We start from the raw sequence: 25774 nt of genomic DNA, 5'->3' as shown, positions 1-25774 counted from the left end.
CAAGATCTCCATCTTTCCTTCTGGCATCCTTTGGTGGACAGGACTACCAACTGAAGGACAACAAAAAAAACAGCAGATTATTTTTGCTGGAAGGAGGAACTGATGATGCAGCTGAATACTGATTTAATACCGTTAATTTCCAGAGGATATATGCAGGCTGAACTCAATAACAACAGACAAATTTTTGTTCATAACTCCATGCCTTTTTTAGACAGTGAAGAAAAGGAAAATGCACTATTCAGGATTTCTGCAGGGCCAGACTTTAGCTTTTGTTCTGGCTGCATCTGGTGTTTCTTTCACCAATAGCCTGTCTTAGATTTGTCTTACAGATGCATTATGCAGCTCACAGTGAGTCCTCCTCACACCCCCACACTAACTGTTGGCTGGGGCAGTGATGTATATGGTATGGAGGACACTGTTGTTGCACTACCAGATGGTATAAAAATCTTAGTTTCTTTAAGTATTTGAAATGAAGCCTAGTAATGATAGCCTATCTATAGCACTGCGTAAAATTACACACAGGAGAGCAGTCATTCATAATATTAAAAGCAATAGAATTGAATGGCCATTCTATAAACAAGAGAATGTATTTTACGGAATTACTGATTGCTTATGCTTAATAAATACAAATCATCAATATACTCTCTGTATTTTAAGTATTGTAGGTTTTTTCAATGTATTTCTTTAATACAATTTCTCTTAATTCAGGCACATGCTTTATTGTATTTTCAGCTTGTTAGTCATTGCCTAATTCTGTGAAAAGCGTCATGCAAATAAGTAATTTATTAATGCATGCCCTGATGTGAGAAGGGGAAAAGTGTAAAATCTGTTATTTTTCTCCAATACCAAATCAGCAAATGGTCCCTTGGCTATCACTTTATCATGATGAGCAGCTAAAAGGGATTTCTTTTGCAAAGAAATGTAAAGGCCAAAGGGTTAGAAGATTCTATAGTCTGAATCGTTGCAGCTGAACCGGTATGGATAAAATGTTTTCTACTGCATAAAGTCTTAAATATTCTTTTAGGTGTCAAGCAGAAGAGTGGACATGAAATTTAGCTATGGCAGCTGCTAGTCAGGTCTGTCTATGCAGTCATTTCATGATAGGAAGCAGGCCTGCCCTTGTGAAATCTTTCCACTGCCCCACAGAGAGTTTATGTGGTAAGGACAGGCTCAGGTATTTTTGGATGCAAAATTTCTTTCTGAAGGAAGTCAGTGATGCAATAGGTCTTTTGTCAATCCCCTGCACCAAGGAAAATTTTAGTAAGCAGATAAGATAGATCAGGAGAACAAGTGGGGAATGCAGAGCTTTACTATAGTTGTCCGAAAATAATTATTCTCATTAAACCAAAAAGCTTTTAATTGGTGGGAACTGAGTGTCAATCAAGTAAGTGGCTTTAAGCACAGCTTTTAAGTTCAGACATTCAGGTCCACATTTACAGGTATTTGAGAAGTGGGTCTGTCTTCATTACCCATTGTGCCTCCCCGAGGCCTCCATCCACCCCCACTCATGGCCCAGGGTCTCCAGTTCAGCTCAGCCGGGGCCCCTAGTCTCTGCCTGGGCTGGGTGTGCCTGTCTGCCCTAGCCCCAGGGAGCTGTCAGCTTGCAAGGCACCCTGACACATTTCTCTTCAATGAAGAAGGATTTAATGTCAGGTGACTGGTTAAGCCAGAATAGCAAACTTCTCTGTTTCAGCTTTATTTCAGTTGATTGCAGCCATGGCAGGTATCTAGCGGGGCCTTTAGAACGTGCCCAGATGACAAGGAAAATATGGTGAGAGACCGTGTCCTCTGTCTCCTCATTTTTCTGCTGCAGGAAATCATAACCTCCTGGTAAACTTTACAGTTATAGCACGTTTTTTAGTGTTTACTTACACTTTAAAATGAGGATAGAGTGAGCATATGTTTGGGGGAAGGGGAGGTGAATCTTTTTTTTTTTTCTCCCCAAAGAAGGTGTTTACCTGCTCCAGAAATACAAAACTTCTTGTCAATCATATCTGACTAACATATGTCTTTCAAAGTCAATGATATTTCATCAGCTACAGCTGTGGCTTACATTTGTTAAATCTGTTGTGGATATAATACTGAGGACAGGTATAATTTCTTAGAAAAATTCTACATCTGACTCAGCTTTAGCTTATTTTTCTTCTTTCAATTCTAGGACTTGAGCCTCCAAAGGACAAAACAATTATACAAGAAGAGCTACGCAAGATCTCTCTTCCTCTCTACAGCATCCTTTCAGCCCTCACTATCCTAGGAATGATAATGGCCAGTGCTTTCTTGTTCTTTAACATCAAAAACAGAAATCAGAAGTAAGGCTGTTACTTCTGTTATAACTTCTTTCATTTGTAAAGGCTGAAATCAATATATATGTAAGGAAAATATTAAAACTGCAGAAAGATCGTATTTTAGAACTATTTTAATGAAACTGCTGTGTAGTATATTCACATTGAAAGAATGACAAGTTCCTTTACTTGTCATGGAAAGTGTGATTTAAAATTTTTTTTTTTACTTTGTGCATTAACCCCAGCTAACTAATTCATCAGTAAAATAGGATATGTTTTTTACTAAACATTCAATAACATAAAACAATAATAGGCTTTATAAAGAACAAATAGTTTGTGGGCTTGTAGATTTCATAGAGTTTTACAAGAAGGGTTATCTATTTGCCTGATTTGTCAGTGTTACATAAAGCCCTTCTTGGTTCTTATAGCATAGCAGTATTTTTTTTCCCCTTTAATGCACTATCACCTTTTGTCCATAGGCTAATAAAGATGTCCAGTCCCTACATGAACAACCTTATTATCCTTGGAGGAATGCTTTCTTATGCATCTATTTTTCTTTTTGGCCTTGATGGATCCTTTGTCTCTGAAAAAACATTTGAGACACTTTGTACAGTAAGTAATTCCATATATTATAGTTTAAGATGCTCATGAAGAAAGCTGTGCAAGATGTACAAACAGAAAAATGTAATAGCTGGATGTCTCATTTCATTTAATCACTGATACTCTTAATTTGTTCCTGGGATATTTTTTGAGACCAAATTCTGAGACATGTGCAACTCTATATTATTAGTGAAAGTTTCAGGTTCACTGGGATTTGGCCACAGGCTAAAAGTGTAAATGTAAATATATAGATTCCATATTTTATTATATATATTATATAAGATATATATATATTATAGATGCCCTGTTATGTTACATTTCAAGACTGCTGCTTGTCTAGGCCTTTTTACTCAGACTTTTTTTTGTGAATTCCAAAAGCTTTTATTCTAATACAATTTTCCAGGATAGACTGTAAACTCATGCAAGCCTAAACCATATAGAATATATCATAGTTAAATCAAAATAAGCAACTCTGAAACCAATTAAATATGTCCTCAGAAACTCTTGTAATTATTAATTACTTGCTGTAATAAGGATATGTTTACATGGATGTAGGTAGTGATCTGGATTTTCAGCATAAATTGATAGGGATTTTTGGCTACTGTTGCTGTTTGGCTAGAGTTGAAAGTTGATTGCACACTGTGACCAGGCACTGTTTCCAGCTATGCTATGTTCTCGGCTCCAGTGTTAGAATAATTTGTGTGACTTAATATCAGCACTATTATATAGTAGCTAGAGAGCAGCGAAGCACTTTGAGCATGGCCTATCTCATAGAAATCCTACTTTCACATCAAACTGGGAAGGTTTAAAATGTGAAGACACAAGACCCAAATACTCTGTCTTACAGTTGCCTACAGTAGTCTTCTACATCTGTCAGTGTCTCTTTATGATCATTGGTATTAGGTGATGCACCCAACCATTTAAAACTGAGGCTTCCAAACTAAATTCTGTAGGAAACCTGACTTACAGAATTCTGATCTTCAGATAAAACTTCAAAGAAAGGGCAGAAGGTAAGAAGGACATCACTGCAATGATATTCCTTCCGAAAGTAGTACAAACTGTTTAAATTCATCGGATCTTTTCTCCTCAAAAAGTCCTGAGACGGTGCGTAGTCCATTGCCTAAGAATATCAGACTTAGGAGTTATTCTCACTATGTTCTTTATCTTCCTTTAGGTCTTTAAGAAAGATGAACTTCACAGCACCTTTGTTTAGGAATCTGAATTTCTGATGGACAGAGATAAACACTTCCAGAGAATAATTCAAAGCATCAAAGTTTGATGTCTAAAGTTAGATTGTGTGGATACTTCTCAATATTTCCACTTAAATCCTCCAGATTGACTAAAACTACTATAGAAATGAAATATTATGTGACTTGTTCAGTGAATAACATTTCAGAACACTGAAGAAATCTTTAGTACATGTCAAGATGTACTACAAGATATAATATATGTGAACATTTGGGATTTGTTGGGGCAAAGTCCTAGCTTCATTAGTTCAGCCTGGACATATCTGTATTTTAGGCACCTGAACTTTAGCAGCAAAAGGAAGGAGAGGAAAGACTATGCAGTGTTCCGATATTTAGAGCCCAAGTTCTCTATATAGCCAGTAGAAAAACATACCTCAGAAGACTTCAAAAGGACAATCCTGTTCTCATCTCCCAAGCTAGGTATATAACTCTTTGAATGTATAAGGAATCAATAAGAAGTGTGAGACGCCACCATTCATTTGTTATCCAGTAATTATACCCTTGTGAACAGATTTCTAATGGCACAGGAGTCTCATTAAAAAAGCAAGTTGGTGATATCAGTTCTCAGTCTTTTCTTGCCCTCCTTTGCAGAAGAATACAGTGGCAAGAAGTGGAAATTGTAGGTCCCAATGTCCCCTCAACCTCGAGGGGTTTGAATTCAGAGTTCACTGCCAGGCTGTAGGCCATTGTATGACTGGGCTGTCTGCATGCATTCTCTTGAAGCAGCGCCATTTGCCCAGCCCAAGCATTGCAGACCAGAAGGAAAGAAAGTGGGAACCAGAGGTACTTATCAGCAAGGGGATGTTCTAGGAAACAGGTCTCTGTGCAAATTAAGTTACGTAAAGCAAAGAGTTTGAGCCCTTCTTTTAAATGTGAAACAGAGTTCCATTTTAACTCTGAAAAACTAACCAGTGCTTTCAAAATGCTGTGCCTCAGAACTATAATTTTTCAGATATCTAATCATTTTGTCAGCTTTCTCTAATTTGCTTCTCAAAATGCAACATCCACTCTCATATTCTAAATATTCCACTCATACTCTAAATGCAGCAAGATTTAAGTGAGGGCTGCACTGTTCTGTCTTACCTTATGTCTCTCTTGTATTTTTTTTCTTTAATTTGTAATTTGTATCTGGTACATTATCTTAATTAAAGAATTTTGTTTGTTGGACAAGATGACTAACAAAACTAACTGTCATACAGGGAAAGATCTGGACAAGCATTTGAAAAAGATAACTGCTTTACCTAACTGAATAATAAAAGAAAGGGGGAAAGAAAATACTGTGTTCTTAAAGCCAAACTTTAAAGTATTGTCATATACCTTGAATAGAGTTTTTCTATTTGTTTGTTTGCTTGTTTGTTTGTTAAAATATAATTAAATCATCAGAGTGTGGGTTGTGACGTTCCTCCCCAACCTTGGGTATTTCCAGGTTTTCCCTGAAGTACAGGAATACTTCTGGTACTGCTTTCCTGTATGTCGTTACTCATGTATCTTAGCATGAATCTCAGCTCTGTCAGTGGCTAGTATTACAATCACAGATGCAAGAAAACCTCTGAATAAACCTATCAGGAACATTTTTCCCAACTGCTTGCTAACTGAAGCAATTTTTATGAAGTTTTCCTTCTCCAGTTAAAAGCTCTTCCAGGGAATGGCTTATGCTTCTCTCGAAAATCATCTTTCCATGGCCACCATTGACTGTGGCAACACACTTTCTCTGGATCTAGGAAACAATGAATTAATGCTGGGGAACTCATAAATATGGCAGACAGAAACCCACTGTTCTATTCTGTAACTCTTCTGTTCCTCTTCCTCCCCCCCAAAACATTCACTGTCAATTATCAGTGTTGGGTACACTGAGTACTTTTGGGGACATGTAAAGAACATCAATCTCCATACAATGGGCAGCATGCTTATTGATTTAATAAGATCTACTTACAGATACTCGTTCTCATAGGGTCAGGCTTAGTACAAATCTTTCTTGATCATCCATTTCAGTGGAAATGGATGATTTTAATTACCCATTCTAGTCATATCAGAGATTAGTTTAAAATTCCCATTTTATGAAAGACTCAGTCTCAGAAAGAACCAGCTACAATAGACAGTGGTCACAAAAAGCCATTAAGCCAAAAACATGTGGGTATAACTGTAACAAGGACATCTCAGGCACAGAGAAGAGCTATGTCTGTGGAGGGAGGGAAGAGATTTCTTCTGTGGAGAAGAAAAAATTTTTGTTCAGCTTTTATAGTCACATGCAAAACTAAAAAGCTGTCATTAATGCCCTCTCTAAGCCAAGTAATCTCCCTCTTTGTCTTTCATTTTTCAAAAACAATTATATCTCACCAGCGTAGCGGTATATACATGCTAGCATCTTTAATTAGATACTGTATATATGGTTACTGTGATCCTTCTGTCTGTGTTGTTTTCTGATTACATTTGTGTAAGGAATAAAAGGTGCAATGGAATCTCATTTTGCTAGGATTCAACTCTCCTTCTGTTTTGTTAATGCATTTTAAAATGACTAGAAGGTTTACTAAAATACACAACAAACACTACTTAAATTCTTGTATTTTTGATAAGCTCTACTACTTAGACAAGATCCTTAAATACTCCTGAATCTACCCACAAAGTTCAGGAAAAATGGCTTCCAAATCTGAGGTATTACATTCCAAATCTACTGTGCGTGTAATCTATTGCCTTCCTCTGTAGCACATTGTTTGTAGTATTGTTTGGAGAGTGAAGTGCTTAATAATCTCTGTTTCTTTTTCCTGACATTTCCATAACCTACATCTACCTATGGCATGTTTTATGCCGTAATATTCCAAGAACACTGAAGCATGATATAAAATTACAGCAATAATACCTGAAAATTTGAAAGGATTTCTTTGATAAGTTGTAGCACTGTTCTTTACTCTGTAAGAACAGTAGGAGAATGTGGCATCTTAGTCAATATGCTGAAATACAAAATCAAGTGTCAAATGTATTTGAGTGTCAGCAAAGCGCTTTAAACATATGGTCAAATAATTTGCTGAAAAGTGTTATTATATAAGTCTTCGAAATTATGTAGTGTTCAGTGTTTGCTATAGTGGGAGTTGGTTTCCAAACAGATCTTAGTACATCCATTTTCTATGGGAAAAGTAATCAAGTATACTTAAATACATAGTAATTTGTGTTCCTATGTTAGGAATTTGCAATACCAAATGTGGCATTATTTATTTCCACTCTGAATTAGAGAAGTCCAGATGTCATATTGTAAAACTCCAATTACATGGAATTAAAACTGAAGTAGTGAATGCTACTAAAGAAAGTGAGACAGAGAGTAAGTGGTCAGTACAGTATAGAACAGGTAGGCCATGTGATACTTAACAGCAACTTTATTGACTGCACAGAAAAAGGAAAAGAAATGCAGTAGTTCATTAAATGCATATGTATGCCAAACTAGAAAATACTTCAGACATGAAGGAGGGAGAGAGAAAGAAGATTATTTATCTTTGTTTTTAATCTCAGAATTAGCATAGTATCAGAAAAAAAGAGAAGTTAGAAGTAAGGGTATGAAACAAGATGTGATACTAACTGGAAAAATTCTAGTGAGTGGAAACATAATTGAAAGCCTTCATTACATGGAAGAAAGACTAGAAATTAGCACTGCCAGTGTCATACCTGTGACTAGAGGTTAAGATGACATACTAGTAGAGATAGTTAAAATGGAATATTAAATATGATCATAATATTTAGATTTCTGTAATACATTCTACTGAGGATTTTATGCTTTGCATTTCAGACTAGTAATGTTTTTGCTAATTGGAACTGCTACAGAATGAAAGGCTAGTATGACCCTAGGACTTGTTGTCCTTTTCTCTCCCTCAAGAAGCAGATAAATAAAACTGCTATTAATTTTTAATTTAATTTAATTTAATTGTTTTTATTAATTTTATTAATCAAATGTATTCAGATACATCTGATTAGGTCTGAGTCTGAAAAGAAGCCTGTTGTAAGTACTCCAGGTTGTTACAGAACATCCATAGTCTCTACCAAGAAAGGTCTGGACTACTAGCTGGTGGTAGACTGAGTGGCTGTCCTTCTCGCCAGTCCTTGTGGCCCTGATGTGCAGCAGCACTTTTTGTCCGAGAGAGTGTTCTACGTAGGTGACTGAGTAATAGAGTAGGGCAAGGGAGCTATTTGGGATAGGTCTATAAGGATTCACACCATTCTGGGAGAAGTCTTCTCTGGAGATACCTACTGGCTTTCAGTCTCCTTTGTATGCTGGAGTTCTGCAAAGGTGTTAGACTGGCAAAAGGAGGATCCAAGTCCTGCGGCTTACACGGTCACCAGAATTCAGCATGCTTTATCGTGTACTCTCTGATCAGCATAATTGATATGAATTACTAAGACCAAGCAGATTTCCTGGTGATGTCACTGTGTCTTGTCAGTGTTTTGCCTTCAATAAGGTAAAACAGAGTGCATGAGGTTCATTGGCAACTGATGATGTTCTGAAAGCAAGGCTGGTATCTCCAATGACCACTCTAAGCTCCGTTAACCATCTTTACACTGGCATTGCAGCTCTGCCAAAATGCCCCAAAAGTCCTTGGAGCCAATCGCTTTTCAGTTCTTTTTTTCTTTTTCACATTTGTGTCCAGTAGCGCTCTCGTCCATCCCAGGGCATTTTCAGACTTTCACGTTTCAGTCAGTTACACTCAGCTGTGATGCAAGTATATGGAGGCAGGCTTTGTACACAAAGAAAGAATAAGAATTTGGGGTGAGGTGGGGAGACAGAGAGAGAAGGAAAGGATGGAAATATCCACTGGCAAAGCCCAGCTGCCCACTGCAGCATGTGAATATCTGGATTTTGTGTTCTTTTCAATCAGACATTCTGAGGACAGGTACGTTCATGCCAACAATAGATGATTTAAATGTGACCATTCACCTTTAAATGTATCCAGATCTTCAGAAGCACTTAGGGTATATCTGCTACTATTGTTCTTAATTATGAGTGATGAACACTCGAAATTTAATTCTGTATCTTGTAGCAATGTAGTAGGCAGATTTTTTTGTTCTTTTTTCCTAATTTTTCACAGTCACATGAGGTGGAACTCCATGGTCCACATCGAGCCTTCACTTAGAAAATCCTGAGCCTGCACAAGGTGAAGATTGCAGGGTAGTGTGAGAGTGGAGAGATGCATCTTGCAAACCTGTGCATCAAACAGAGAGAGAGATTGCCGTACAGAGCAAAGAGCAAAAGTCAGGTGTTAGCGCTATAGGAAGAGCTTCCTAGGTGTGCATGTGTGTTTAGGGGGAGTGGTCTGGACAGCTTGCTACAACTCTGAAAGTCACTGAGTTGGCTGAGAGCATCTCTGGAAGTGGGGACTTGCCTTTAAAGATGAAGTGTGGAGGGTGAGAAGATGTATGAACTTGTTGTCTATTTATTTATTAATTTCTTGTTTCTGTTTTGTCTTCCCTTGTTGCTTTGAGTTTTCCCTGTTTAAAAAGAAATATTCCAAAAAAAAAGTAAATATTCTAAAAAACTTGTCATTTTTTGGAATTTAAAAAACTCTTGACCATATTTAGAGTAACTGACTAAAAGGAAAAGGTCTGGCCAGAGCCACTTCAAAGCTGCAGCTGACTTTGTGTACTATGGACAATAGTCAGTTGGACTAGTCCCTGGGCTAGAAAATAACATCTAGCCTTAGTATTCGTTTGGTCGCTGCTGATGTCCTCTTTATTACTCATCAGACTTTGCGAGATTTTTTCTTTCCCTTGGACTTTTATATTTGCTTTCTTCTTTCCCTCAAATTGTTTATTTTTGGCTAGGAATTTCAAAAGACAGATATTCAACTCCTACTGAACTACAAAGGGATTTAGACTTCTAATCCACTTCTTTGTCTTCAGAAAACATAGCTTTTGTTTGTATTTTTAGTCTCTCCTTTCTCATTTTGCTTGTATTCTTTTGTTTATTTCCTATTTAATTGTCTAACTGTTAATTTTAATCTCTCTTTTCTGTATAATCACTTCTATAATTGTCCTCACTGTCATTCAGTCTGAGACTGATCTCACTCCTATTAAATTCTATCACTGAGTTTAACAAGAGCCTGATCAGCTGCTATTCTAGCAAATAACATGAATGTTTTTCATATACTTGAGAAAATACACCACAGCCTTACCAGAGATTTATTTAGTACATTTTGCCTCTTTTTCAGCAGGGCAATGTCTAGATTTTAAAACCCCCTTATATAATCATGAACAATTATAATATCTTTTACACTATCTGTAGGTTAAGTCTGAAAAATGGTCTGAAATATATTAACAAATGACTATAGGAAATCTCACAGCATGTGAAGAACCACTGTACTTCATTTGTGTGAAAATACCAGGATACAATTCTCTAATGTTATTTGCCACTTACTTTTTCTAAGAACTGTGCTCATACCACACAAGTACTAAAAAATGTGTTAAAAGACCTAATCATGTGTCATAAAATGTTTGATATAAATGAGAAGCATATAATTCAAATGGATGAACTCATTGTTTGGGGCCTGCCTCTGATCACAATGGGAATTTTGCTGTTGCTAATAGAAGCAGAATCAAGCCCCTAGTGAAAACATGTTAAGATGACACACTTTTATTCATTCTAATAGATAATTAGATAATTAGATAAAGGATACTTAATGTTCCCCGTTTGCCAAGAACAATAGAAGGTGCTTAATTTTAAGCCCATGAGTAGTCCACAGAAATCAATACAATTGTCTACTTAAAGATAATTGTGCTCTCCAGGGCTAAACCCACAGCAGGGTTTATTCACGCATTTGTCACTTTGAGTGCCTAAGTCTAATACTAAGATGCCACCAAGCTGCTGAGAACTTCTGTTCAGCTGCAGCCTAATAACCCTGTAGGCACTGCAACTTCCAACTGTGTGCGTGTACAAAACAAGTTAATTATTGATATTGCCAAAATGAATCAGACTGAGTCTCATTAACTAAGCTGGAGAATGTTGGAGATGTCAAGTCCTATGATTTGAAAGCTTTTATTTAAAAGAAAACATTAAAATGATCTTGAAGCAGACAAAATGATGCTTTCAAGAATCTTCAATTTGAGTGGTTCTTCTGCAGGAATATAATCTAAACATTTTGCTAATTGACAGGAAAAGTTGTTATATCTTAAAGAACCAAAGTGTTTCATTACTCCATTCAATAATTGTTATTAAAAACAAAGAGAAGTCATCTGGCTTGGCTATAAGAAGCGTGTGTAGCTTTTGATCCAACACATACTGAAATTCTTCTTGTTGATATTTGGCATCTTTTATTCTTCATTCTAATTCTTTACGCTCATCTTCTTTTTGCTTGTTTGATGTTGGCAAACCAGATGAACATAGCAAATTTGAAGTTGCAACACAAAAAAGAGAGTGTGTTGTATATGCTATTCAGAGGGTTGTTTTAATCTTTTTTTCTTTCATAACTTAACAGAAGACTAAAATGTACCACTTTCTTGATCGACTGCATTTGAAGTTTTTGTCATTGCTTTCTTGGGCTCAGCACCTTCCCAGCCATTCATATTTAGTTCATGACTTCATGGTCTTCAGAATGCATGTGTAATGGTGGCCAAATCACTTTTTTTCTTGTGATGGGAAAATAGTAGAACTTCTTTAAAAGTGAAATTTTAACATTTCATCAATTGAGTACATTTTCCAAGATATCTTGTTAATTATTTTATACAGTTTAATAGTAGTTGTAATTCTGTTTAAAATAAATTCAGACAATATCACTATTTATCCTGAAGTTTACCACTACCTACAAGAGTATTTTTGTTTGCTTGCTTCATTCTTAGAGTATATAAACAAGAAGCGACTATAATTTCTTCTCGACAACTTTTATGAAGCACCTGCCATTATTCTGAGTTTGTTCTGGATGTTTCTGATGCTTTCCCCACTTGCTAATTTTCCTTTACTAATTCATTGTTCAAATTAAATGGCTTCTTTTATGAGTATTGAGTTGTAATATCAAATAACTTTGTAGAGCTTTTACATGGGAAAATAAATATAAAACACTTTGCTATTATGATAAGAAGATGATATGAAAGGTGTATATGGATTGATGTGAAGAAAACTAATAGTAGAATTTGTACTTTGTAATGTAGGCTAGCCAGGTTAAGCTCAAGGTTGAGAGGAAATATAATTCAGATGGAAGTAACACTATAAATGGCTTTTCAGCTATCAGTGTTTAGAATATTATGGAAGAATAAGCTTTCTAAAAAAAATAAGATCTTTAGCACCTTTTGAGGGGCTTCTTGTTGGAAATTAAAGTTTAAAAGAGCCCACGTTATAGTTTATGCTCCTACAAGATGTAAGCCTCTTGTTTGTAAACAGAGTGTCTCCACAATTCTAAAGTCAGGAGTACTTAAGCCTTACAACATTTGTTTTAACATTAATATTAGAAAATGGTGGAGTTTTTGTTTGTTCTGTTCCAAACCACTGTCTGGAAAATGAAACAGAATGGTCTGGTTCTTTGTGGAGACACTTTCATTGTTTGGTGGTGGTCAGATGGGTTGTCCACTAAATAAATGGCTTCTAACTATTTCAACTACCATAAATAATAAAATTGTTAATAGCTTCTATTAAGTTATTTATAAAAAGCACAAATTCCAACCATGGGTGCTGGCATAATATTTAAAAAAATAGGCCCCAAAATAAAATATTGTAGGAAATTAAAGAAAAAGAAAACATGGAAACTGCATTTTAACATCTGTATAGACATATTTGGTTGTTGGACACCAGACAATAATATCTCCTTTGACATTAGTGAGTTGTTCTTGAAAGGTAGAAAACAGGTGCTTTGGAAGATATATTCAATTAGTCTAAACATCTTGTTCACTAAAATAAGTAACCGAGGAATATAAGCAGATACCTGAAGGTATATCCTAAAATTAAGTGAAAATGTGAGGAATTTTGTAATGACATAACTTTTTAAGAAAAAGATAAACAGTAACTATTTTTGCAAGTTACCTTTCTATAGAAATGTTTTTAAGTTTTGTGTCTGATTTAGAGTAGGGATTTGAATCCAAGTCTCCCATCTTTTAAGGAGGTGCTTTTCCTGCTCATTTGGTAGCTACTGAGGGAAGAGTGATCTTTCTCAGTCTCTTCAGTTGAAATACATAATTAAAAACTTCTGACATGAGAGAATTACTGATTGACTCTATAGCATCATGGCGATGGAATTCAGTGTAGGCTTAAGTCATGTCTCCAATTATTGATGTTATTTTTATTGTGTTCTTTCAAAGTATGTGTTAGAGGCCTAGACACCATTTAAGACTATGATTTTTTGTGCAAGTCCTATGTGCCCTGTGTATTTGTTTCTATATGTGTCTCTGGCTTTTGATTGTTGAGTGTTTTGAGTGTTGAATTTTTTTCATTTTGCTGATGGCATTAATGAATTATTGCAGATAAGTTCAAGGTCATTTTCTTCAAAATTAAAAATTTACTTTCACTTTAGATTTATCCTCTTATTCTCAGTAAAAGAAATCACATTTTGAAAAAATCTCCTGATATCTTTGAGCTATAAGGTTTCCAATATAGCCAATAGTTATATTATTAAAATTTGCATAATCCAAAACAGAAATGCATAAAACTTTTTGAACTGACCATGGAAAAAATAACATTTTTCTGAATATCCAGTTAGAAGCAAATTATGAGCATAACTGAATTTATTACTACTCCCAAGAGGCAATTACTGTTTCAGTGAGAACAAAACAGAGTCTTATTAGAGACATGAAAATACCATGTATCTGTTTGCCGAATATATCACTAAACTGTACACAAAAGAGCTGAATGTTTATTAATAGCAGCAAAAAGATTGAATGCTAAGTATGGTTATCACAGCTCAGTTGTTGTGAGGTTAAAAAGAGATTAATTGGCTAATATGAACATGTTGATATGAAATATATTTTTAAATCAGAATTGATCTAACTGTGGTTTTACTGAAGTTATTAGCATAATGTATGATGATGGATAATGGACAGTCAAAGACTGTTCTAAATATCTGTTCCAGGTTGGTTTTTTTGTTTTTTTTTTTTACTTTCAATTCCTCATTTACCAATGCCACAAGGAGACACTGCTTCACTCATGTGGCTTGAGTTAAATCAGGATTGGTACTGATCTTGTTGATGTCGTGATTAAGCAGCAGTCTGTGAAATACAGGTTCAAGGTCTATAAGCAATCCTTTTTCTTCAGACTTCTCTGGTGATTCCCTGGTTGCTGTTTAACCCAGCCAATGGTTGTCTCCCTCTGTACTGTGATCAGTTTGGGGGCACACACCCTCTCAGGCAGCTTTGGAAGTCTATTTGCACATGCTGTTAAATGCTCACATTCCTGTCTTATCAGTTGCTCTTATTCGGGACATGTTGCCAAGAGGAGGAGGTATGTGTGTGAATTCCCCCACAACCACTATGCCTTTTGCTCAGTCATGCAAGCATAACTTGCCAGAAGACCCCATACAAAACAAAGTGTATTGAGCACATTTATTTGTTGGTTACTTACAGCTCATATAAACTGTATATACAGCTCATATAAACTCTTTAAATGTTTAATCTCCAATTACTGTGCATAGATAGCCACAATGTGGGCAAAGGTTATGAAGCCTGATAGGCTACAGGGACGGAGTATAATGTTAGAATAAGAATACACAGAGAGTTTTTCATGGTTTAGCTTGAAGATGATCAAATCTTTGTTTATGGCAGATATGTGAATGCAAATTGGTAACAATTATTCCAACCCTCTGCCACTAGATTGGATAAGTAAGTCATCTTTTCCATCCTCTTTCTTTCTTTCTTCCCATCTGTCACACATGATTCTGTATCCTCAGTTCTTTTCTAACTTTCCCAACCAGCAGCCCCCCTCACCTTTAATCTCACCTGCCTTTCCAGTCACTGTCTGACTTTCCTCTTTCTTTTTGTCATACCCTCTCTGAGCATGCTGGATACAATGTCTGTTTCGAGTTCCTCTCCTTCAGTCTGTTTTTATTCTTTCGGATTCATAGTGCTTTATCTCTGTGAATTTTCAAATACCTCCTCTTTGCCAAGTCCCAAGGTGGGACCATTCTGTGTGTCCTTTCCTCTGCTAATTCAGCACTATTGACCACAAATACTTTTTTTAAGATGCTGTAGTCATCTTATGTCTCTTATTGCTTTATCAATATCTTTTGTGTGGATCCATTTCTTTTTTCTCCTCCTCCTTGATATCCAATGCTTACTAAAAATCACAATCTCTATTGCACAGAAAATTTTGGGAAAAAAAATCCATTTTTGAACACAAAAATTGAAACATGGGAGATCTCTAGAAAGGCAGAAACTAGATAACACAGACTTAGAAGTGCAACATTTAGATTATTCCTAATATTTATCTTAGACTACCAAGTTCTGCATCTTACACCATACCTAGCTTGTCATCAGTATGGATGTCCCAACATTACAAATTAAGAATCCCAGGCTCTCCAGAAGTCAGATGTGAAACCAGACTGGTTTCCAATGAAAAATTTGGTTCTAGTTCATCAAAACATTGTTTTCTAAATCCTGTTTCTAAATGTCCTGGTTTCCACAAATCAGAAACTTTCAATCAAGAAACAGCTTTATTGGACAGCAATGTATGGTTAACATGGCCAAAACAAAGCCTGCTTTCCCCTTTTCTAGGCTGCCTTCCCTTTCTTAGCCATTGTGTCTCCCCCATCTGCAGTGTGTAATGCAGATTTTCCATCTGCAGTGTGCGATGCATTTTATTTTTACTTCTTTGTTCACATTTATGCAGTGCACCTTTTTGACAGCTGGCTCAGGCGGAATCTCTAGAGGGAGGAGGAGATTGTTCCCCCCTCCTCATTGTGGTTTTTCAGGCTTTGAGTTTAAGTCATAGGCTTCCAGCTCCCTGCTGTGCCTCTCATGTGGTCTTCTGCCTGCTGTGCTCTGTGATCTGTGGTCCCTCTTTAGGAAAGAGAAGAGTCTGTTCATGGCAGAAAAACTTTCAAAAAGCTAGGCCTCAAGGGTCATGGAAAGACATGCTTCCAAGGAACTCAAGGGGGTTGTGCAGAGCTTGCTATGGCTCTGAAAGTCAGTGAGTTGACTGAAAGACAAGACCTACCTACAAGGATGTTGCAGGCAGGTGGAGAATTGCATAAAAAGCTGTTGTAACTTGTGTTCTTTCCTCCCTCATCACTTTGAGTTTTCTCTATTATGAAGGAAATCTTTCTAATTTTTATTCTAAAAAAAATTGCCTTTTTTTTTTAGTTCAAGAGTAATTTAGTTTTCTATTTCACTATAAGGAAAATGTCTACATGGGTCTATTTCAAAGCTGTAGCCAACTTAGGGTCCCATCACTCCACTGTTCTGTGTGTTCTCACCATCTCCTTTTCTCTTAGAATCAAGTTCCAGGTGTTATCTTTGAATCAGGTCTTCCACCTAGGTTATGTTCCTGTCGTTCCACTTCTACCTACATGGTAATTTTAAGGTCACTTTCCCTTATCTTACCAGAATGCTCAGGGTCTCATTAGGTCCTTACTGATGCATACCTCAATACAATTTCCTCTTATTTAGCCTGAATAACATCTCTACTTATCTGTTCACTTCAGTTCAAAATGTTGCTGTAATATTGGTCCCCGGCTAGTTTTTCTGGTCTGTCTTTTGTCTTTATCCGCTAGTTCCTTCCTCTGCCTGCACATAACACAATAAAAGTGAAAAAAATGTACAATATTGTAACAAAGTTGTGTTTGCATATGTGGAAGAGATTGTGAATTCAGCATTCAGATTTGCTATAGTTGGAGAAGGAATGGAAGGAGAAGAAAAGCAAGAAAATAGTGAAGAAGATGATTTTGAAATGTCAACATTTTTGTGAATTTGATTTAACTTAAGTTGGTTTTAAACTGTTGTGAGAAAAAAAATGGCATTGTGACTGAAATGAAGAAATGCATATTATCTAGTGAAAATTAAATATCTTTGTCTTTTTTTTTTTTATATGTATATATTTTTAGGTCCGAACATGGATTCTTACAGTGGGATATACAACTGCATTTGGTGCAATGTTTGCAAAAACATGGAGAGTTCATGCAATTTTCAAAAATGTAAAAATGAAGAAAAAGGTGAGGGAAAGTAAACTCTTTTCTCATTGCTCTCTTAAAGTCATTTTCTAATTGTCTTCCTACATTTTCCTGGATAGCCTTACTTTTGCTGACTCTGTTCATGTGTCACATTTAAATATTCTGAATAGTCTGAGATTGTGGCTTTCTTGACCTCCATTTTGACTCCTTTTTAAACTCTGAGAGTTGGAATCAAGCAGCAGCCTTTCATTCCGTATAAAGAAAGTAGGCGGACGGTGGATACAGTTGTAGACTTTCAAAGTAAATTCTGTTCCTCACTCTTATTTAACATGCTGTTTCCACATCCTTCTAGTAGATCCTTAGCTATTATGAAATGTTTTCTGGATATTTCTGTTTAGCATAGAGGTATTGCACACAGGTTTCTCATGGACTGCTGGGAGGAGACAAGAGAAAGTGCTGCTTATGCACCTTTTTTTTTCTGATTTTGATGGAAGTTGCATAAGCATGCACTGAGAATGAGATACTGAGGTACGAGGAATTTTTGGTGCAGAACATTTACTGTAAACAATTAGACTAGGCTTAGCAATAGTAGAGCATTTCATCTTTATATTGTTCTTTTGATATTTTTCCAGTGCAGCTTCTTCTTGCATATGAAGTACTTTTGATCAGATGGTTTTATTTAAAAATGAGACTGGTGAATAATAGGCATTTTGACAGAAAAATCATTAAGAAAAATGCGCATGAAACACAGGAACAAAATTAATATTATAGAGTGAAAAGTAGTGCCAAATACAGTTTGTATGTGCAGCTGAAATATATATAAGTAGTACAGAGGCATTTACATCCAAAGTAAAGAGAATGACTTTTCCAAAAATTCTTCAGATTCTTTTCCCCCTCACCTCCATGCATGGTCATGGAAGAACTGAATTATTTTTTTATTAGTACTATGTTGTTATTTCTACAGTTAGAGCATGTAGAGAATTGCTGTATCCACAAGATATACCTTTCCCTAAAAAGATTTGAGCCAAATATGATTCAATATCAAAAATAATAAAAAGGAAAAAAAAAAGTATCTTAAAATTAACTAAAATTGTAAGTAATGTCTGTATCAGAATCAGGATACCCTGGATGGATGGAGGCAGAGAAGCTAGAAATCACTCCCTTTGTGTGTCTATGCAAAGAGCCCACCGTAATATACCAGTTTGTGCTACCAAAGTCCAGCATATTTTTTCAGTGATCTTAGACTTGCTGTATGAAAGATTTTTTTACCCAATAGCTGAGCCAGTATTTTGTCTTTCTGAAAAATTAAAATTTAAATTGAAAGCTTGCTTTCAGCTATATTAGTACAAATCCTTGTAAGTTAGTGAAGTTGCACAACATACTGCCAGTGTAAAAAATAACAGCGTTTACTTAATAGTCTTTATTATATTGAAAATTTTATCATTTCCACAATATATGCTATTTCAAATAGGAATGGACAGTTACTTCACTGGACTGTCTCTAAGATTTTGCTTTATCTTTTTTTAGAAAACATTTCATTTTAGAGCTTCAAATTGCTACTCAACATTAATATTCATTGTCTGTTAATTAAACAACATCTTCAAATTCTGTATAGTACCTATTCCTCAACAAGACAATTTCTTTTCATGTGAATAATAAAGTGGCCTTTGAATTAAAAGTAGCAGAATCTGTAACAAATAATGTGATTAAATTGCAATTTTTTATTCAGAATTGTGTGTTTAAGAAGTATTTAAGATTAGTAAAAAGCAACTGTGTGGTAGAAGGGAGATAAATCTTCAGACATCTAGATGCTGACCAACAAATTGCTTCACTTTGAGTGATACTGGAAACATTAAAGGTATTAGGGTATCTTATTCAATATACTGGAATTAAGTGAATCGTGCGTTTTTTTCTGTAAACTTGAAAGAATGGATATTTCACAGAATAATCTTGGTTGCCTTGTTTGGATATCCCATTTCAGAATGCAAGTGTCAAACATAAAACAGAACAATTTTCTGGAAAAAAAAAAAGCAAAATAAATTAGCTGTGCACAATGAATGTTCACTTGTAGTGCATTTTCTGTCTTTGGTTCACCAGGACAGATAAAACAGTATTTAAGAGCTGATTCAAAAACATGATATACTTTACTTATGTCTTACCAGAAGGACACTTCCATTTTCAATAGATGCAATGTACAGACAAAGCATTTTATATATATGGAAGCCTAGACAATGCAAATTTTCACAAACAGTATGTCAACTGACAAATAAAGAAGGGTAGCACAGCATGAAAATAGAACACATTAATGCTTCTTGAATTAGCTGTCATGTCAGAGCAGATTTGCATTTCAATACAAGGAGTACAAAGTGACAAAATGATTTAAATAACTTGGCTATAATTCACCTGTGGTCAGTTCAGTTTCCACCTGCATATAAGTATGCCAGTAAAATCTTACTTTTAGGTGTACCACTTTTGCCTGTCATCCTAGATATTTCATTAGGAAAATTTCCAAACAATGAAATTTATCAGTGTAGAAGAATCTCTGCGTGGCTTTTGAACCTATTGTTTCATTCATTTAATGGCAGGGGGGGTTAAAGTAATGGAGAAAAGAATAAAATAAGCAAAGCTATTTATCTTCATCAGATAAGACAAGCTGCTCCCAAACTTTTAGTGAATGCATATTGTCATGGGTTTATGAAGAGATGAAACAATTTCTCTCTCATTGTGAGAAAACATAGAGAATCATAAATAATACAGTATAGCTCCATTTTAGTGCAGTGGAGAGTGGAACTAAATGCCTTAGGATGCCTTGATTTAGGTGAAGATATTTGTTAACTTCTGTTTATACAACTCAGCTTTCTCTTTTATTTTCACTAACTTATAAATGCACTCCTTTGTTATTGGAAAAAATAAACAAGGAAATTCGGAATACACTTCTGCTGTCAGGCTGCTAACTGACAAATATTGCAAGATTCCCAGAGCTCTGTTACCCTCTTTGATCTTTACAGGGCTCAAAGGAAGCAAATTAAAAATGTATTAATTTTAGCTGGATTTGAAACAGAGGGGTGAAGTGGAATCAATTTTTGTTAAATGAAAATGACAAAATCAGTAGGGGGAAATAAATTATTTTTAAGTTTTAAAGAGGTTAGTAAAGATAATGGAAAATAGAATAAAATTAGTAATAAAAATAATCATAACACTTATAACTGAGGTGCAAATCTGTTTCTGATAAGTCCCCTTTGTGTTGCTTGGGACAGCTAGGTATTCTGCCCAGGGCAGAAGGCAGAAGGTGGGCAAGGCTCCTGTTTCCCTCACCAGTAGAGGAAGATTGGCAGTGGATGAGAGAAGGGAATATCAGCGTCAGGAGACGATGTGGTGTCCTGGTGAAGCTTTAGCTAGCAGAACTGTTTGAAGAAGCCACCCCTTCTGGTGAAATCTGGAAGGTTGTGAAGTTGCCTTTTTTGAGGGAAATTCACTGTCCCTAGAGTAACAGGTCTTAGGGACTTTTAAAGCAGTACTGCATAGTGTCTGCTCTTGTACAACTCCAGCGTATCAAGTACAGCCCCTTCACTTTTGCCAAATACCAGAAAAAGAACAAATTCAAAGCAGTAACTTTTAAAGGCTCCACAAGCTTTATATATTCTGCCCCCACAAAGACAAGGATTTGTCCATTTGTAGATGAATACAATAAAGCATTATGATATAGGTCACAGTGTTACTTGTTGCAATTCATATTTGAAAGTACAGTATTTCTCTGTTGATATTGCTATGGTAACCTTATCTTACACATAACAGTGCATTCTAGCTTTGTCCATTTGTACTTAGTGCTTTAAGTGTGGTATCAAGGGAGGGATGTTTTGTGTTTAATTTTCACTGAGAATATTGTAAACCTACTCAGTTTTCACCATCACTGGAGACTTCTAATGGCATTTTTAAAATACATCTTTATGTCACAATGTTGTTTCATGGTAAACACAAAATATAATAGCATAATGGGCTGAAAAACAGCATCTTTTTCTAAGACTTGTGCGACTGTAGTTTTGCCAATGTTATTCTATTCATTGATGATGTTTCATAAGCTTTTCTCTGTTCTTACAATCACTGTATGATTATACATTTCTCACAGATGAGGAAGGATTAAAGCACTTAGCATGTATTGAGTAAAGACATGGGAACTATCTCAGGATTAGGAGGCTACAAACAACCACAAGAGAAAAAAACTATGTACAGGTCTGACTCTACACAGCTATGCTTACTTCGCAGTAAGGTTGTGGCAACCTATTTTCTTACTTTCAGCCTATCAAGTCCTTAAAAGACTTCTAAAGACAGTTGTGGTGTTCATGCACTGAAAAGATGGATAGTAGGTAGTTTGTACAGACTACTTTGCTGACACTAGCACAGAGAAGGGAGGCTGGAACTGCAGGAGAACTGCAGGATCGAGAGGCAGAGAAAAGGGAAGAGACTGAGAATCCGAAATCAGATTAGGTTCAAAAGGCTTTGAAAAGAATGGGGGTCTGTCTGAATAAAAAGAATAGGGAAAAACTGTGGGATTATAGACTAGGGAAAGAAGCTGAGGAGCTAATGAAGGGAGGGAGACTGAATTTGGATAAGAATTCCACAAGAGAGAAAATAAGATTGAAAGCCAGTGAAGAATTGATCATGGGGGGCTGTAATGAGTGGTTAAGAAAACTCAGTGTGATGAGTTGTAGAGGCTAGATTTGGAAATCAGGAAGCAAACTGTAGCTGAGACACTAGGTCTGGTTTAGAGTTAGATTATGGTTGAAATTAAGAGGCAGGATGGCAGGCCTAAGGAGTACAAACTTCGACTAGGAAAGAAACATAGGAGTGGGAAAGGAAAAAGAGGCAAGAAAAGTTGAAATTAGAACTAGTTGGAATGGTTGCACAGAAATGTGGGCTTCTTTTCAGAGCATAAAAACGGAGCACAGGGTTTTAGAGTTTCACCTTTTATTTTTCTACTAGTAAGTGTCTGTAAAACCTACTGGCAAAGTATGTGTCTTGTCTTGCTGTGCTGATAGCTATGAGTTACTCTTTTAGCTCAAATTGATGAGGTGTGCAAAGAAGGTTTAAAGTTTTCTCTTGCTGATGCATGTAGGTCTCTGTATAAATTAATTTTTCTTTTTTCTTTTAAGTTTCTGTAAAAACAAAAGGACTCATTAAAATGTTAAAATGCTGTTATTATGGCTAAAGAGTCCATCATTGAAAACTTTGCTTGCTAAAACTAAGATCTCTGCAATGTTGATTTGTTCCTCCATTTATATATGAATTATAGGACACAAATGCAGTCCTAATTTTCTGTAGGATGCCTGTGTCATAGAGCACACACAGTGAGTCTGCTCTGGGAATGCATTAGGACTGTATAACAAGAAAGGCAGTTTTCTGTAGAAATTTTTCACTTAAAGCAGAAAAAATGCAAATGAGAAAGGCAGTAGGAATTTTGACAAAGGTGGTCTCATGCATAAGATAGTTAAGTGCCAATATGGAGAAAGAGAATTAATCTCTGCTTTTGCCAGAATTATTTGTTATGCTTTAGAGAATAGTTTTCAGAGGAAGATGGTAGTTGTAGTATTCTTAGCTTTTTAAGAGGCAAATTTGTCACCTGAGGGTAGCAGAGCAGGAATTCTCAAGCTTTTTAGTTCATTGCCTACCTACTTCATTTTTTAACACCTGTTTGGCCACCACACCTCCCATATTTATATGCTCAGTGGTCCACAAACTGAGGCAAATAAAAGGCATAAGAGGGAATTGAGCTGCTATTCCCATGTTCATTGTGGTCAGGTAGCACAAGGGTCACTCTGAGCAGCCTCAGGTACTAAATCCTCTGGACGAAGTGGGCAGCAGCTGGCTGTCACCCTGTGGTACCAGCTGCAGTGAAAGTTTCCATAGCTGCATTAGGCAGAATGTCCCTGGGGACAAGACAGAGAGAACACAGCAACTAGAGGCCGTGTGCTTACCAGCCTATTTGCTGCTGCCTTCTCTTTACAACTTGCCTCTGTTTATTGCTATCTTCATCCCTCATTAGAAAACCTCTGTGAGAAAGTTTATAGCATGAGCATAATCTAGAGTTACAAACTTTTCTATGGCTTTTTGAAGCCACCTGTGGAATTTATAATTTATTACACTCCATAATCTCTCTCACAAAAGTCCTAAAGAGGTTTAAAAAAAATAGTCATTATTTAGACTAAGCAAACTTTACAGGTTATATTGACAGAATTTAGGTAAGTCCCTCGCTGGCCACAGCTTATTTACTCATTTAAAGGCCTTTGTAAATATGACTCTTTTTATATTAACATCAATGTAGATTATATTACCTAATTAGTTCTTTCTGTAACTAGTGCTATAAAATATTTCTCCAGTTCAGTTTTCAGACTTTAAATATTTACGCTTTTCCAAAACTTTTTTTTTTAAAATTTAGCTAGAGATTTTGTGTGTATAACAAAAAGCTATGCACTGGATTTCCCCTAGGATACATGTGCATTTCACCAAGCAAATATGCGAGATCTTAAGTCTGGAAGGATATGTTTCAAGATCCAAATAATTTCTTTAGGTAACCATATCAACAGTGCAACAATCTATTAGAGACCATATGCTGAAAATTAACCAGCATATGGATATCTAAAGAAATGTTCAGCATTATTGTTCACTCTTTGAGAGTAAGAAAGAAGGCAAACTTTCAGTTTAGAATTTGCTTTTGTTTGGTTTTGGTTTTTTTCATTATGTATATTTACCATTGGACCAGATGATCCATGATGCATCCAGTGCAGTGTAAATTATTCCCATATAGCTTCATGGTATGTTACTGATGATTATTCATATACAGTTATAGTACTTTCTAAAGTGATATGAGTGGTACCAGAATTATGTTATTGCCTTTTTCCTCCAAATAGCTATATTTATAACTTTTAAGTTATACTTTAAGTCCAAAGCTTCCAAAATAGTCAATGTAACCCAATAATTAATTTTTAGGCGTAAAATAAGCAGCCTGATTTTCTTAGGATCTGACCAGCCAAAATGCCAGCCAGGGAACAACAGGAGTCACGTTTCTAAAATTTACATTCATGTAAATATGGATTGGGAAGCTAAATCTCAAGCTCCTGTCCCAGAAAGTAGTTGAAATAAAGATCTGTACATCTAGGAGAAAAATCTGCTTTTGAAATAATTTATGTATGTAAATTTCTGCATGGAAAGGCTAAACCTCAGTAGCAAAGGAAAACAATGAAAACTGTGTGTGAAATGTAACTGCTTATAAATGGTGCTATAACCATAATTTCTATGCATTATGAGCATAATGGATGACAGAGAAATAAGGAACATGTCGCTATACAGTATGAGTCAATTTGTTCCTGAATAGCTTGAAATTGGATTGTAAATATAATCAAGTGCATTGATGTCCCCAGCTATTTGGTAATGATATAGTATGCTTTTCTAGAGAATTGTTCATTAAAGAAAATATTAAAGTCTACATTTTTTTATGTTACCTCAAACAAAATCAGAACATTTCTTTCAGACCATTCAAACCCTTTGTACACGTTCTTCCTAAAGATTGGAATCCCTTGTATCACTACAGATGAGAATTCATATCCCTTGTAGAAAATCTTCCACACTCAGGGCCAATGCAATCCTGAGCTCAGCAGATGCATTCCTCTCAAAGGTGCATTTGACCTACTGTGTAGGTGGGATATGGAGCCCTCCAAAGACAGCATATCTAGCTCCTCTTATGGTAGTGTACAGAAGTTAACACAACAATAACGTCTGTTTGTAAGACTGTTCTTTGAAACATTATTTAGCAAGAATGGTTTGATCCTAAGAGTGTCAAGTCACATTTCTTTGGTGCAGTTTTGATCTTTTTAAAGGCTACAATGTTTTTCATTTTTGTCCTTGAAAGAGAGCTTTCTGAAACTAACAATATTATATCGCTCTCTATGCTCCCTATGGTTGAATTGACAATGTTAGTAAGACAATCATCTCTACAATTTACTTATGTATTATAGCATTACTGAAGTTTAGACTTTCAAAGATGAGAAACTTTACAGTTTTTTAAGCTGTCACGGAAATCTTCTCCTTCTGTAGTCTCTGTAAAATTTGCATCTTCTGCCACACTCACTTTTTTTTTTTTTAATTTTTGGAGGGGGTGTTTGTTCACCTGTGTTTTGTATGAAAGGGAAAAGGAGTAAGGTATCTTCTAATTGGATAGTTTCTCCCGGCAGCAAGGCGTGGAGTCAAAACATCCTCCTCTGTAATATAGTGGCTGAGAGGGTGAGTCTGCTCAAAGATGCTCTACAAGTATTCTGAACAAGAGTCAACAAGGAAAATACTTTCTAAAAATGAGCGCTTTAACAGGCTAATGAGTATATCTATTTAGTCCTCAAAGCAAGCTTTCTGGTCATATCCAACCGTTGATCATTATCAGTAGCACCATGCACTCCCTTAGCCCAGAAAACAGTAGAAATCATAGAGCTCTCAGACTGCTGTGGTCATGGTAGGTCATCACAGAAAATAAATTTATTTTTTATTTTTTAATTTATGAGTAGATATACAAATGTTTCATCAAATTAATCAAAGTGCCTCT

The 25774-nt window shown here is 35.9% G+C and overlaps 1 protein-coding gene across 1 annotated transcript in view; it reads left to right on the top strand.

Moving 5' to 3' along the window:
- GABBR2 (gamma-aminobutyric acid type B receptor subunit 2) overlaps positions 1–25774 on the top strand; it is a 470259-nt gene that overhangs the window by 309758 nt on the left and 134727 nt on the right. Inside the window, exons 10-12 of the mRNA XM_067292420.1 lie at positions 2159–2309; positions 2762–2894; positions 17122–17229. Of these exons, the coding sequence (XP_067148521.1) occupies positions 2159–2309; positions 2762–2894; positions 17122–17229 (392 nt within the window). The remainder of the gene's footprint in view (positions 1–2158; positions 2310–2761; positions 2895–17121; positions 17230–25774) is intronic.

The sequence above is a fragment of the Apteryx mantelli genome, chromosome 2, assembly GCF_036417845.1.
Source record: "Apteryx mantelli isolate bAptMan1 chromosome 2, bAptMan1.hap1, whole genome shotgun sequence".
Taxonomy (NCBI): domain Eukaryota; kingdom Metazoa; phylum Chordata; class Aves; order Apterygiformes; family Apterygidae; genus Apteryx; species Apteryx mantelli.
This window is presented reverse-complemented; position numbering and strand designations above follow the sequence as displayed.